The sequence below is a fragment of the Rhea americana genome, unplaced genomic scaffold, assembly GCF_003343005.1.
Source record: "Rhea americana isolate MKP2758 unplaced genomic scaffold, rheAme1 scaffold_451, whole genome shotgun sequence".
Classification (NCBI taxonomy): Eukaryota; Metazoa; Chordata; class Aves; order Rheiformes; family Rheidae; genus Rhea; species Rhea americana.
Window position 1 is genome coordinate 189,691 of NW_028186592.1, and position 15,516 is coordinate 205,206.

General features: G+C 50.6%; 2 protein-coding genes across 2 annotated transcripts in view; one reads left to right on the forward strand and one right to left on the reverse strand.

Annotated features, from left to right (window-relative positions):
* Positions 1 to 15,516, forward strand: part of NECAB3 (N-terminal EF-hand calcium binding protein 3) — a 42,283-nt gene that overhangs the window by 12,343 nt on the left and 14,424 nt on the right. Inside the window, exons 4-5 of the mRNA XM_085316121.1 lie at positions 1,735 to 1,760; positions 2,218 to 2,315. Coding sequence (XP_085172247.1) covers positions 1,735 to 1,760; positions 2,218 to 2,315 — 124 coding nt within the window. The remainder of the gene's footprint in view (positions 1 to 1,734; positions 1,761 to 2,217; positions 2,316 to 15,516) is intronic.
* On the reverse strand, positions 13,311 to 14,429 carry ACTL10 (actin like 10). Its single transcript, XM_085316118.1, has one exon. It carries the CDS (start codon positions 14,427 to 14,429, stop codon positions 13,311 to 13,313), a length of 1,119 nt encoding a protein of 372 aa, XP_085172244.1.

Sequence of the window (15,516 nt, forward strand, 5' to 3'; positions counted from 1 at the left end):
GGGCATGTCCTTGCCCAAAGCAGTTTGCATGTTTTCATGATTTTGAAGCACTATGATTATTAAAGAAAATGAAGTAGAAGTGCAGTGGAAGCACAGAGACCCTGAAACCAGCCTTTGATCTTTGGGGGAAAGTTGTAGAAAGGTTTTCATTAAATCSCTGAGGCTGTTCCTGGCACGGCATTTTGGACATGCTCTCGTCTAATTTCTCCTTGGGGCGTTTTTGCCACTTTGTCCTTGGGAGCAGCGGCAGCGGAGGAATGGTGCAACGCAGCAGCGGCTTGAGTTTGCCCATGCTGCACCGGCTGCGGCAGAAGCGATGCCGTGAGCTCCCTGAGCAGAGTGGCTGCAGCCATCCTCACGCTTGTTTGACACTCCAAGGATCATCAGCACGTCCACATGCGATGGCACTTAAGCATTAAAAAAAAAAAAATCTTTCTTTCAAACTCTCTTTTACCTTCCAAGTCAGGAATAAAAATAGCTGCAGTCCTTTAGGGGATTTTTGACCCAGCAGAATTTCTTGAGAGGAGGCTGGTTTGAATAAATGACATCCCAGGGCGTTTTCCCTGTGGGCGTCCCGGGCAGCTCCGCYTCGGCAGCTTTGGCCGCCTGAATTTGTCTGTTGGCTTGGGGTAAACCTGTGATTGTGTCGGATGCCCGTCCCGGTGCCGAGCGCTTGCAGCTATTCCTGAGCTCCGTTTCCTCCTCCCTCTGCGCCTCGGTGCTGCCTTGATTATCACAGCGAGGGAGCACAGCCCGTTCTGTCCGCGATGCCCCTCAGCTGTGCGGTCAGGAGACGGCTGTTAGGCTTGCAGAGCTGTGTGTGTCGAGGGAGAAGTCAGCAGAGCGAGGGTGGCCGCACTGCTTCGTGCTTGCACGCAGCAGTGCAGCGTCTCTACTTACTTGGGCAAACACTACTTTTTTCCACTGGATTCTTGGAGGTTTGGTGAAGGAACGAGCTCTTCAGGGTTTGGTTTTCTCTTTGGCATGCGCTCAGTGGCTGCAGGTGTTGTAAACCTCATGATGTGTCCCAGACCTGCATGTACGCCAGCGATGGTTCTCCTGTGCAGTGCACATTGCTGCCACGCCGGGGCGGAGGGTTGTGCCCCTCCATGGTCACCCCTCAAGGTTTTTTTACTCAGGTCCCTGCTTTAATGGCCTTTGCGGCAGGAATGACTCGTTTTGGGAATTGACCATGTAACCCATGAAGCTGTTTAGCCCTGCACCCCCTGGAAGCCTGCAGGCAGCCCTAGATGACTAGGACTGTCCTTGCCTAAGAGGGGCCTACTGAAACTGGAGTGGGTCAGGGAGCCAGGTGGTGCATCCCAAAATACCCAGGGCTTACCCTGCACTGCGGCTGCTGGTCACTTGAGGGGCCACTTGCCCCCTCAGAGGGGTTTGGGGACAGCTAGGTACTGGCAGCCAGGCCCCACAGAGCTCCAGGACGCTGCTCAACCTGTACCAAGTTTAGGACCAAATGGAGAGCAGGAGAGAGGCCACTCGGTGGGAGCAGCAGCCAGAGGCTCCTGTAGCATGGGAAGAGTAGGACTTTGAGGGGACACTTATCTGTCTAATGCCTGTTACACCTTAAAAATATGCTGGCAGAACAATAACAAATTTAAAATTTGTTTTAAAATCAAGTGCTCAAAATGAACTCTCAAGACACTGCTCCCTATGGCTGTTTYTCGTAAACCACCCCCACCTTCTAACAAGAGTTTATTTTTCTGTTTCTTGCAGCAATGTAGACACGGAGAAGTTGTGTGGTAAGTAGACTGCTACTCCTGCTCTCCAAACACGTTGTCTCTGGAGGGTTTGCAGGGGGGTTTTATGCACTGCTGATGTGGTCAGGGCTGGGCTCCTGGCTAAGTGACACTGATGGTCCCTTCACGTGAATCCCAGCTGTCCTGACAGGACGTTGCATGGCATCTGTGCTTTTCTCCAGGGCATTTTGTCCCCAGGGGTAGGAAAGGGCTCTCAATTTTGGTTCCTGTGGTGCAAGGCAGGAGACATCGCTCCTGAGAGAAGGATGTGAATGCTGCGACATGGGCCATGCAGCACCAAGGGCTGAGCCTGGCGCCCTTGTGGCTATGGCCAGGGCCAGGCAGGCAGGAAGCGACGTGGCCTAGGACAGGGCAGGTGGGTGCCTCAGCTGGAGCTTGTGCAGGGGTGGAAGGAGAAGGAGATGTTTGGGAAGCTAACTAGTCTTCTCTCCTGCTTCAGATTATTTCTCAGAGTATCTTGGAGAATACAGACATGTGCTTTCTGCACTGGAAACTCTGAACTCTGCTGTCCTGGCAGCCATGGACAAAACCAAGCTGGTAAGGATGGGGTCATAGGAGACTTTTGCAGCACTGTGTTGGGATGACAGAGCATCTGGGTTGGCACAACAGAAGTCATGGTGATCTCTGCTTCTTTCTTAGTGTTAGACCATGTGTGATATGGCCATCTGTGTTCATAGAAAGCCATGGTTTCGTAGGCAGCAGAGGTGGCATCTCCCCGATGTGTCAGATTGCCTGTGCATGCTTCAGTTATCTTGACGTGCAGTGACTGCTGCTGCAGCATGGCCTGCAGTATGCCTGGAGGAGGAGCCATGCTGGAGGAAAGGAAGGGCTCACACATTGGTGCTCAGGAATTGCTTTTGGGTGTCTATCCTACATGTGAAGTCCAGCCCAGGAAAACCACTTCTGGGACCATCGCTGTTTCTTCTATCTTGCAGCAAAAAGGGCCCATCCTTCCCTTGTGCTCCTGTGCAGTCTCAGAGGCAGTCTAGGGAACGGGCCGTAGTTTCGAGGCTGGGAAAGGCTCCTAGCAGCAGGTATCACTTCAGGGTAAGCGATAGCTTGCTTCACAGCCTCAACTGGACAAGTCCCCAGAAGGTGAGAAACAAAGGGGAGTTGCTCTACCTGTGACCCTGCGTAGGAGTGTAAGCTCTCACCGCTCTGCATTAGTAGAGGACCACAGAGGAAACTTTTAATTCCTCCCGTCTGTGAGACCCTCTGCCAGCGAATGGCATGGTAGTGGTGCAGTTCCCCCTTTACAGATCCTCATGTTCTCCAAACATAGCTGCCTGCTCTGTTTTGGGGCTGCTGCCCAGTGGAGCCTACCTGGGGCACACAGAGCTGTCCTCAGTGTTTGGGATGCTCCCACAGAGCGGCACAATCTACAGGAGGTGCAGACAGCACAGCCGTGTCCCAGCGTGAGGCCTGCACTCGTTGTGCTCTTTGTTGGCTGGCCCTTCCACTGCAATGGTACTAGTCACCAGAGACTGCATGGAGTGAGAACTTGCCCAGGAAACTACAGTCAGGTTTAAACACCCATCTCCTCTGCAAAGATGAGGTCCCAAACTCACAAGGCTGCCCAAATCCAGCAGAATGGGGCTGACTTGGCAGAAATGGGTCCCACCACGCCAACCATGATGGGGCTCTGCATCTAGAAGGATTCCTCAGCTCAGCATGTTGGGCAATTGCATGCTGGTTGCTAGCAAAGCTTGCAGAGCAAGTGGCTGCTCCTTTTAGTTCCTGTCTGTTCCCTTCCCCAGAGGCACTTCTGAAGAGCCTGTTAGGCTTCTCTCTACTCTTCTGGGCACATGAGAGCCCTGCAAGCAGAACACTGGCAACCCACTGGATGCAGCGGCAGCCAGGTAGTGGCTGCTAGAGGAGGGAGGAGTGCAGGTGGCAACCACAGATATCCATGCTGCATCTCCGAGCCAAAGCAAGATTTTGTCCACAACCAGGCGTGAAGTGAAGGAGGGACCTTGACTCAAGTCTACACCAAAGAGCCCCAGGCAGCCTCCGGTCTTGGCTCCCACGGAGCAGTCGCGATTCAGTGCAGCAAGAGGGCTATTTTGGGAAATCACACAATGTTGAAGAGAGTCTCCTGATAAGGGAAGAAATGGTGAAATTTGTTGACTGCCAGCCTTGGGCTGAGCTCATCCCTGCTGGGAACTCTTTCCTTCCTCCTGCAGCTCGTACTGTTGGAAGGCAGATCTGAGAGTGTTAATTAGGCCAAGCGGCGTCCTGCTTTATGAGCCTGCCTGTCTCCATGTTTGAGGGCAGAGGTCTGCAGTGCGCAGCATTGCAGGCCAAATACAGCTGCGAGAAAACAATGCTGTGAATACTGGATGGGAACCGTCCTTGGGGACCAGCATCCCTGTTTGTATCTTAAGTGTATAAGATGGTTTAGCTGTGTGCTTGAGGCTGATTCTATTTGACAGCTGTGGGGAGGGCTGGCCCTTTCTTTCCCTTCAGTRCAACTGTTTGGTGCATGGTATGGAGTGGCTGAATGACGTGTGCTCATGGAAACAGGGGAATAAGTAGGATTTTGCACCAACCAGTACAGCACATGAAGCCGCAGGGCTCTTGTGATTGAAGTGCAGTGTGGACGTGTCTGGGATGCTTTATTCTGCTTGGCTGGGAGGTGGGAGCGAGTCCAACCCCAAATGTAATGGGTCTCAGCTGCCTGCTGAGCTTCTTGCTGCCATGTGCAGACTCTGTACGTGAGCTGATAGCTCAAACAAGTTCATGGACACCTGAAGTCCCTGCAGTCCCAGGCCTGAGAAGATGAGGAGTGGGGTCTGTTTTGCTCTACAGCAGGGCTTTTCCAGGGATCAGATGTTAAAGCCTASTGGAGTAAAACTACAGCTCAGCATCACTAGGCCAGCAGGCTCAGGTGCTTCTCTCTCCCTGCTGCCCAGGTGACAGGGTTATCGTGTTTACAGCCCCCCACTCTCCATAAGCTGCCCCTGGTCACTTAGCTCTGGCAGGCTGCTCCAACCTCAGCCCTTCACTTGCTGCTACTCGAGTGCAGAACAAAGCCAAAAAAGAGTCCAGACATCCTGGCTCCCTTTGGGATGCTCTAGGCATTAGTCCTTTCTCCAGTTGGACAGACRGTTAACTGTACAGTCACAGTCACCTGTGTCCTCAGCCCAGACTTGCCGGCCTCAGCTCCATGTGCCACCAGTGCTCCTCAGGTAGAAGACAGAAGCTGTTGTGGTCAGTGTAGACCCTCAGCTTTGTACATGGATTGGGGAAGGATGTGGATAGGTCCTGGCGGATTGACAGAGGTACCTGTGTCTTGGCTGGTAGCACTGGCCTCACTCAGGAGCAGAGACATCACCAGCAGAGCAGCCAGGGACGCCGGCTCTGCAGACCAGCTGAGTCTGTTCTGCTGCCCAGTCCTGCAGCAGAGGGGTCCAGCAATTATTTCCCTTYCCCAGCAAGGGAGCCAGGACCGGTTGCCAAGTCTTAGCTCCTGTAATTAAGAGTTAAGGGCAGCATAGGTGTAACGCTGACAACATGAATTGTCCAGAACTTTTCAGGAAGAGATTTAGGCCAAACTTTTCCATGGCAGATACCTGCTAAGGGCACAGGGGAGGTTTTGGCAGGGATGAGTCAGCCATCACAGAGAAGGTGGCTAGGGGAAAACCTCTGGTCACTTATTGATCAAATGGAGAAGAAAGAGGGGACCCAGTCCTTGGCTGTCAGCTCTGCAGAGCYGTAGTGGAAGTGTTTGTGTCTCGCTCCATCTGCCAGGATCTTACCCTCTGTCTGAGCTTCCCTCTGGTCAGATCCAGGCTCAGCAGCATCTCACTGTACAARTTTATTAAATGCAAGTCCAGAGAGAGAGAACAAGTCCTCTTCAGAGAACTATGCTTTGTATCTCTTCTTTCCCTTTTGTATAATGAATTCATTAACTGTTCATGTGTTTCTCCAAAGGACAGTGCAGTTGCTGTCTACTTCACAGTATTGGCATGATGTATTCATTCATTTAATAGTTTCTGGTGTAAACATCCCAGTGAGCTTTGTTATARTTGCACATTGCTCTGAGGGCCCGTTCAGCATGCACCCTGAACCGCTCATTTTCTTAAATTAACTTCTCATTTTTCTTATCTCCTTCTGGCCCTTTCTTTGGGCTTGAGCACATGCTCTCTCTGGGCTCCGTGCAGCCCCGCGGYGTTGCGCAGAGGACTGGAGGCTGTGGCCAGGCGAGCAGGCGGGGCTGCTCGCCGGGGAGCTGGRTCCCGTTCCAGGGCTGGTGACAGACTCTCGGCGTGAGCAGACAGAAGCCTTGCCAGACTCGAGCGCTGTGTTGAGGCCAAATCCTCTTTGTCCAATTCCTGTGGGCCCTGATGTCTTTCCTTGGCTGACATTTGCAGAGGGGCAGGACACATGGCAGAGAGCAATGCTGGGGTTTTTTGTTTTGTTTTGTTGGGGGGGGGGGATAAGCCCTTGGACCCAGCCCCGAGCAAATGGAGCTGGGCAGGGATTTCTGAAGTCACAAGTTTGCTCTGGAAAAGGGAAATGGGCTTTCTCTGTTGGAACAGATTTTTGTGGACTTGCCTTTTCCACCTTAGTTTAGATCTGCTCAGCCATGGGAAAGGACGCTCGAGGCCTTGAGAGTGCAGCACTCGCAGCGCTGCTCTCACCCCATGGGCAAGACCCAGCCCTGAGCTCTTGGTTATCCTGACACAGACACTGACCCTTCCTCRGAGCTCCTCCGTGGCACTTTGCTGGCCAGCTGGGCTTGGTACCAGAGAGAAGACAGGGAAAAGCAATACTACAGCCAGGGCTCTTGCTAGAGGTGGGGGAATTTTGTTGTTGTTAGAGGCTGGCAGAGATGATAAGTGCTACTTTCTTACCTGCTGTGACTTGAATATATTCCTGTGGCTGCATTTTCAAATGAGACCCAGCCTTGGGTTGTTTTGGGGTAATGGGGTTATTAGAGTTTTATGGGAAGGTTTTAGCCAAAGCTTACACCTCTGAGCAATGAGCAAAAGGAAAGTAAAGGGGAAGCAGAAGTAAGGGAGGGAAATAAGGAAATCAAAGTTTGGAGTAAATATGCTGAAGTTCTGTTTTCAGGAGTTGTGGTTTGGTCGGGAGCCATTGAAAGCCTTTTTGGTATTCAGGATTCCCATCTCTGCGCGTGCTGCTGCTGTCCCTGCTGGCCAGGACACCTAGCATAGATCAAGTGGCCTGTCTCATCTGCTGCCTCTTCTCTGACAGGCTCCTGGTCTGGAGCCTGCAGTACATGTTGGAGACTGCTGCATAAACATTGCAATAAAGCACAGAAAAATGCAAACCCTGTTCATCCTTCTCACCATCTAAGTGATAGCAATTTTGTAGGGAATATTGTATGTGTAGGCAGTAAACTTGCTAATGACCTCCTTTAGGAATCCACAGGTTGCAAAAACAAAACCAAATCATTAGGTGTTCTTATGTTCACATCCTTCCTCTCTGGGCTGGTAGAAAAGCAGTAATGGAAAGATGCTTTTCCAGGAGAAGAGGGTTTTTTTCCCCCCAAATTCCATCACTTCCGTAGGCATTTGTAAAATATTACTATCAATAGCTTTGCTTCGATGTACTAAATATACCTTATTCTGTCATTAACCTTCGCATTTGTAATATAGTATCGTAAGAGGAGGAAGTGTTTTATGGAAATACCTTGGGAAAACAGTCTGATGTTTCTTATAGGGAAACTATATACTAAAATCTTTTTGTTCCTTATTTTGCAGACACTGCAAACTAACCTATAGATATACTTCCAATTAAATGCTCCTATTTCTCCCTTGGCGGGAAGCATGTAACCACCTATCCCATTCCCTGTCCAAAGTTTAACCACTGTCATAAGAAACCATTAAAACCTCTCAAAAGCATAATTGCAACAGGTCTTGGCATAAAAAAAACCCATCTTAGTAGAGACAACAATGTCTTCATGCAGTCTGTAACACTGTCAGCTGCAGAAGTTGTCCTGCTGGGGACAGTGTGGGTATCTCTTCCTGTGTGGTGTCACACCAGGAATCTCTGGTCTTGGGACAGAGGCTTGAGACCTTTGGGATTTTCATCTCAGTCAATGGAGCTGAAAATGCTAGTCCACAACAAACAGGCTCTTATTCTTGCTGAGTTATTTCCTCCATTCCAAGAATCTTTTCTATAGGCAGAAAATAATGTGTACTGTATGCTCAGCAAAACATATTTTTATTGAAATTCTATTTACAGATAAATTTGAACTCCTTACTCCAGTCCCTGATGAGGATTTTGCTGTTTCTCCGTAAGTGAGCAGTGCGGAGGGGGCCTGGAAGCTGAATCACRGTGAAAGTGCATTTTCAGTTAACTCCCTCCCCTGACACGAAATTTTCCTGGTGRTGCAAATGGGTGGACTGGCTTTTGGGGTGGACTAGCATTTGGTGCCTGATGAAATTTTCCCTTTGACCCCAAGCACAAGATGTCCATTGCTTGGTGCTGGAGGAGGAACCATTTTTCAAACTGGGAGTAGAGGATGGTTTAGTAGAGCATTGCCTGACTGCGCCCCGGGGGCTCGCCTTGTTCTGCRCATGGTGGGCCCTGAGGCTGGGAACTCTAGTGCTTTCTGCTGGATTTCTGGGAATTTCACGTGGCTCTCTTGAGAAATACTTGTTTCCACCATTCCCTCTGGTGATATTCTCCTGTGTATGTTGTGTTTGCTTAGGCAAGAGGCAGGAAGGTGCTAGCTTGCCATGTGCAATGTGTGCTTGAAATATGGATGTGTCGGGGTGGGTTGGTGCTTTGCCCTTGCAGAGCAAATTGGTGTGTGGAAGCTGGGAGGAAGGGACTCCCTTTTGTGCTGAGAGATGTTGGATGAGCTTCAAAGCTGTGTGGGCACGTGTTGGTTGCTCTGTGAGGAGGAGCATATCTGAGCCTCCAAAAAGGTCTGGTTGGCAGCCTGACCTCTGTGCTTGTGTATTGCTGACGGTGAGCTTGTAATGGCAGCCCAAGCCTGTAACAGCATTAGGCACCCCGTAGGGACTGCCCCAAATGCAGGCTGCACAGGTATCCCAGCATCCTGGTATCCCCCATGCCTGCGTAGACAGTGAAAGGGATCCCATGCAGAGCAGCACAGGGCGCCAGTCCCCTCTGAGCGTGGGACACCTGAGCTGGCATTCAGACTCAGAAAGTGGACAACGCAAAGGCAGGACTAGGCAGCAACCTGGGCCAGCGTGCTGCCGTCATCTGCCCTGGGAACGCTTGCTGTTACTCCTCCCCAGCCCCAGGCAGGCTGCAATCAGGTGTGTGACAACAGAGCTGGGTGAGCTGTGGGAAGAGGGAAGGCTGAGAGGGGCAGGCCTGAGAGCCAGCCCTGATGTGCCCTCCACAGCAGTGAAATGGTGTGTGTGTGTGTGTGTGTGTGTGTGTGTGTGTGTGTGTGTGAGAGAGAGAGAGAGAGAGAGAGAGAGAGCAGCTGCCTTTCTGCCTGTTCCTAAGATAATATGTGACCTTCTGCTGAATCCAGTTTCAAGATTAATTCCTTTAGTGGGATGTGAGCCTGATGTAAAGGGGATCAGGATTAAGTCTGGTGTTCTCCTGGAAGATCCATGAGGTTTGGGCTTCAACTTGCATCCTGTTTTAGCAGGAGACAGCCTTGAGGCATCCTGAGTTGGTCTTGAAGTGTCCAGAGCAAGGCTTCCCCAAGGTGAGCTGAAAGTTACCCTGAGCTCAGCGATTAGGCCAYCTTTGAAAACTGAAAGGATGGAAAATGCTGCAAGGCTGGCTTGTGGTTGTGCCTTCTTCCAGCGCTTCATCCTTTGAATGGGAATGACACAGTCGGGGAGAAGCATTCAGCTCCTGTGCAAGGGGAAATATCAATATGCCAAGGTAGCAGGGGCTTCTGCCGGCCCCAGCAGAGGCTCAGTAGGCAGTGGCAGGAAACAGAATATGTCTCATTAAGCAGGTCCATAAGGTTGCAAAGGCTGCTCACTGCGGGAGATGCTCTCAGTACAGAAAGAGGGGCAAAGACATTTGAATTCTGGACCAGTTCCATCTCTGAAACAAAATGGATTGTGCTCAACAATGGAGATGAATAATGTATCCTTTCCAATGGGCCTCAATTGGGAGCCATTCAATTAATATTCTCCATCTTTCTTTCTAACACTGTCYTAAGGAAGGTTTGTGTGTAATTTGTTCCACTATAAGTGAGGGACGCATGTCTGAGCTGGTGGGAACTAACCAAACACAGAGGAGCAATGCTAGTGGGGATTTCAGTGCCAAGACCCTTTGGGAGTGAGAAGATGAATGAGGGGCAAATGGAGTGGCTTCAAACTCCCAAAGCCAGACCAGCCCTTCTGGCTTTGCAATAGATTGYGCAATAGGAGTCGGCTGAGACGTGGGGTGCTCTCAGGAAAGGGGAACAGCTCCAAGAAAGAAGGGGCTCTGCACTGGCTTTAGCCTGGCTTCTCCTCCTTCTGTTGCTTCCACTCCTGCTCATCTCCARTGGCTAGAAGACTGAGCCATTGCTCTAAGATGTCTAGACAAAAACTCAGACTCTTTGCTAGAGGATCTGGGTGGAGTGGAAGTTATGTCTAGTTAAATCTTCTCATGGTATGGGAGTCCACAGCCTACCTGGAGAACTGTGTGGGGGTGGGTAGGAATCCATTGCTGCTTGTGAGCCTTTGTCCCTGGTATCTGCTTGGTTCATGCTAGGATCCCTTTCTGGAGTCTCCAAATCCTGTGGTATCCATCTTCTGCAGGTTTGGGCCACCTTCATCTAATCGGGAAGTTTCTGGCCGATGAATGCTGTGTTACCTCCTCTCTTTGAGCATAAACAGGTCAGGAGAGCCCAGTAGGAGCAGACTGGGATGCTTGGCTGAGGGAAGCACAGAGGCACAGAGCTATAATTGCTCTGCTGTCCAATTGCTGCTGGAGCAATTCAGCTGGTTCTTGGCCATCTTACTCTGGCAGAAAATGAGGTTTATTTTTAAAACACAGATGAAAATCTATCAGTAGTAATGCTAAGGGCTCTCTGCTCACCCTGGGAGTGGGGAGGTCTACAAAGACCAGCTGAAGTTGTCCTTTCCACCCACTTCAGCACGAGCCCAAGGCAGCTCTCTGTAGATGAGGCTTCCTCTCAGCTTTCAAGGCCAGGAGCTGGTATTCATTAACACTGCAGCCCTGTGGGGTTATGTCTTCAAACAAAGCTATTTCCAGCTCCAGATGGAATAGCTGCTGGGTTTGGATGAGCATGTCCAGTTGCGTAATTAGATCAGAAACTTTTCATCTCTCCCGCAACGGAGTCTAGACTGTCCTCTGGGTCTGGCTGTACTCCCTAGGAGCGAGGTCCCAGGGTTTGCAGGAGGTAACCCGGTGCCACTCCTCAGCTGTGCCGCRGAGGTGGCACTACCACCAGCAGAGGTAAACCAGGGCTGCACAGCAGTGGTGATGGGCATGTGAGATGAAGGATGTGGGCACCGTAGGTGGAAGGGGCAAGGGTAGCTGGCTCCAGATCATCCCTATGTCCAACAGCCCTTTGGAAAGACTGGCAGCCCTTTCAGCCCCAACCTGAGGACAAAGACATCCCTGAGATGAGTGCAGGGATCTCATGCCACACTTGTGCCTTCTGCTGGGGTTTGTGCCCAGAAGAAGGGGCCTATGTGGCAAGGTCCCCCACCCCTTCACCCTCAGTGAGCTAGCAGGGGACCTGGTAATGGCAGAGGGTCTCTGTGTTCCCTGCAGGCTGCATGCATCTCTGGGTAGGACAGGCAGTCCTCTTGCAGGCTGTCTCCTGCAAAAGAAAGCAACTTCATCAAGCAGGGGTAGGGCAGAACTTGAAGATCGATTGAGAAGTGACAGTGGCCTTTAGATTAGCTGCTGAAATGCCACTGCAGGCCAGGTTCTGCTGTGCTGGGATCGTGCACATTAGCACTGCCCCATTCCAGTGCAAGGAAGCAAACCAGTGGGTACCAGGTACCAGCAGTGAACCAGGTACCAAAACCTAAATGATGCTGCTATAGCAGCTTCTCCTGCCTCATTCCCTTCCTAMGCCTGATAGAACTGTTCCAGCAGCCCAAGGCTGACACAGTTGCGGGGCTGGACCTCTGGCTCAGCTCTGGCCCAGAGCCACACTTGAGTAGCCAGGAAATTGTATGGAGCTCAAGCTCCACCCTCCCATCCACCCTCCTGAACAGATTTTTGACACCAGCATCAGAAGTGTTAAATTCAAGTGCTTTTATGCAGAGCTTTTAGAATTCAAGATCCTCAATTCTTCTGCATCTTGGAAAGAAACACAATAAGAATTTGAAGTATTTGACCTTAATAATGCTGATAACGTCAGTGAAATCTATTTTGGACACAAGTGAGGGAGTTCACAGGGCCTGGAGGGGGTGAAGTCAGTCTGGCTCCTGATCTGTGCTGCAGCATTGGTGAGTGCATGAGGACACCATGGGGAGGGCAGTGATGGTAGGTTCAGTCTGTCTTAWCATCCTTTCAAGGAAGGGGTTGAACTCTCCCAGTGTATGTTCCTGCAAACCAGCCAGCTCTCCTGCAATGCATGGAGACTCTGTCCTTGACCTTTTACCRCCAATCCTGCATCTTGTTGTGCTCGCAATGATATGCCATGGTTTGTGCCATGGTTTTCCTCTCCCTCAAAGGTCTTACATGAGCAGTTACACAGGACAGCTGGAGAGCATTTTCCAGTTGCTTCCTCTGTGCCACATCTGATCCTTTTCTAACTCTTTACTGAGATGAGTCAGTTTGCTAAACCATCAGAAGAAAGATGAGTGAGCTGTTTTCTGCCAGTTCAGTGAGCTGAATCAGCTCCCTGAAAGACCACATGAGCTTCATAGCAAAATTACAGAGACAGTGAATTCAGTTTCATGAGCTAGTTTCACTAGCTGATATTCTGCACCCAGTGATTAGCTGCTGTGATGTGAAGATAAGAAATCACCTCCTGTATTATTCCTGTAGAGCAAGTTCCCTGAAGACCTCTTTCTCAGCTCTTTCCTCCCACCTCTRTGACTTCTCTTGTGGACTTCGGAGGTCCTGCTGCCTTGACTACCAGAAGGAGGCTTCCTTTCTGTGGGATACCTTGTGCCTGCAGGAGGAGACTCCATTTCTTTGCAGACAACTGCAGGCAAAGAATTCAAAAAGGCCATCTTTGGTGCGTTGTTCTGGATACACGTGATCTTCAACCTCCAGCATCAAGGCTCGGTCTTAGACTGACTGCACTCATATAATCAGAGTGGCTTGAATGCTTATCACAAGTTGTGGTTGTGTTGCAGGCCTGACTGGAAATGTRCTTATTTCAGTGATGTTGGATGGGCAGAGAAATAACCTAGAGTGTAGATTAAATGCAGTTTAGCTGTTTTGGAACATTAGAATCTACTTTGTATTCTGTCAGCGATGCATGACTGGCCCTCAGTCCCCACCCAGAGCCTTAACTCTGGCCCAAGCAGGCAGCACAGATGAAGGTATCATGTTGGAGACCTTCCTCCCACAGCAACTTCAACTTCTTCTGGCAGAAGTCCAGCCATACTAGCTGGACATTTTGAATGCATGGTTGTTGTCTGACTACTGGAACTTTGTATGCACATATTCTGCACCATGCTCCTTGTACTCACCCTTTCCCATCCACATGTGCTGGAAGGATTTGAGTGATGCTGTCATCGAGCCTCCAGCCCAGGCTGCCATGCACCTCTCTGGGGTGGCCAGAAGTTTAATCTGACAGTCTGTGCCATGGAACAAGGCATTCAACTCCAAGCACATCCTCTCTGGAAAGCCAGGAAACATTGAGGAGCCWCCTGATAGCACAACATTACCCATCATGTCCCTCCTGCAGTGATCTGGTATCTTCTGGAGGCTTTGGAAGGCCAAGAGGTGGAGCCCTGGGGAACTTTGGTTGAGTAGCTTTGGTTGGAAGAGTGGCTCAGGGCAGCAGAATCGTTCCTTATCCAGAGTTATCCAGTGCCTGTCGGGGGTCTGGAATCCTGCTGGGTGATGGTGGGCTTGGTCTTGCAGGTCTCCTTCATAGTCCATGGAGACATAGCAACATTGCTTCTTCAACTGGATCACRGTCTTCTTCTTCAAGGCCTTCAAAACTGGGGGATCATTGGAGCTCTTCATCAGCAGGTTATGCAAATAATTGGAGAGAAAGCAACCAGCCACATCAAGGCGGTAGGTGGCCTCCCTCCAGGTCTGGCCCAAGCAGACAGAGGTGACATGAGACACTCCTGCTCCAGCCTCCACAGCCAAACCAGTGACTCTGCCATAGGCACAGAGGGAAAGGAACCCCGTGTTAGCCACATGCAAGGCAGGCACTCTGAAGGTCTCAAAAAGAACCTCTGCCACTTTTTCCCGGTTAGTGGTGGGGCAAGAYGGGGAGTCAGTCATGAGCACTGGGTGTTCCTCTGGGAGAGCTTTCAGGCCGCAGAAGAACAGGTGATTCCACAGGTTTTCCATGCTGTCCCAGTCTACAATGATGCCATGCTTGAGTGGGTAAGTCCTGGATTCTGTGGCAAAGCCTATCCCACTCTCAGCTGGAGTGAGATGACATGGGGTCTCCCATATTGCACCTGGGCAGGTGGGATGCAAAGACATGGTCCTTAGCACAAATGTGGGTTTTTTCTGGCCTGCAAAGCCTGCCCGAGTGAAGCTGCTACCATTGTCTATAATGACTGCAGTCTTTTCCATGATGGCTACTGGCACTCCTGAAGGACTCCGGCCCCAGAGGCACCATTAGGGCTGAGATGGAGGGAGACTCTCACCCTGCAATAGAACAAGAGGAGAGCCTTGACTGGGCAAATCAGGCATTGGTACCTGCCTCTGCAAGAGAGTCTGCAGCTCACAGCCYTGGCAGAGGGGGGCTGTGCCTACCTACAGGCAGGTTTTGAGGTATATGCCTCAACCTTGCCTCTTGTCTCCTTTCATTCACTTGTTCCCTGCCTTACTGAGCATCCTTCCTTGGATCMTCATCTACATCCCTAAGGGCTGGAGATTTGCCACACAGCAGCTGGGGGCAGGCAGGGCCACTGCTAAAAATGTTGAGGGCAAAACCCCAGAGGACTTGCCCAGAGCCCTGGGGATGTCTGTAACAAAGGAAGAACAGAACTCCAGATGGTTTTAAGTAAGCAAGTGAAAACTGGACTTAAACAGAGTGAYCATATGAAGGTCAAGTGAATGGTGCAGTGAGCAGAAACCACAGTAAGTAACAGGGAGCTGTGCTCCAGGGTAGTGGCTTTTCATTGCACCCAGACACCATGGCATTTTCTGCCAAGAGCAGTATCTTGCAGCATCCAGGTGACACTGTCAGCCTTTGGAAAGCTGCAGTTCAGACACGTGCAAGGCCTTCCAACTCGCCAACTCTGTCCTTCAGCTACTTCTCAGACCTGCACCTGGAGCATGGTGTGGGATACTGACCCCACTTCAGTTCAGATACCCCCCAGTCCAGTTTGCCTCCTTGCCATTCTCCCAAAGCTTATTGCGTCCTGCCCTAAGCCCTCTTCTTGAAGTCCCTTAGCACTAATATCTTCAGTGTAMACATAAAAAAGAATCAAGTCAGTGTAAGACTGTGCTGCGGCTGGTAAGAAAACTTCCCCAAAAGATGCCCAGCATTCTCCAGCAACAAAAGAGAGCTACAGAGGCCAGCCAAGCAAGAAAAAACAGACCACTTATTCTGAGAGATGTGTCCACTGTGGCTTCACAGGAAACCTAGTCAAGATTAAGGACCCTGTTTCTGCTTCTCTGACATTGTTTTCTTCCTTAAAATTAGAAGATTTCA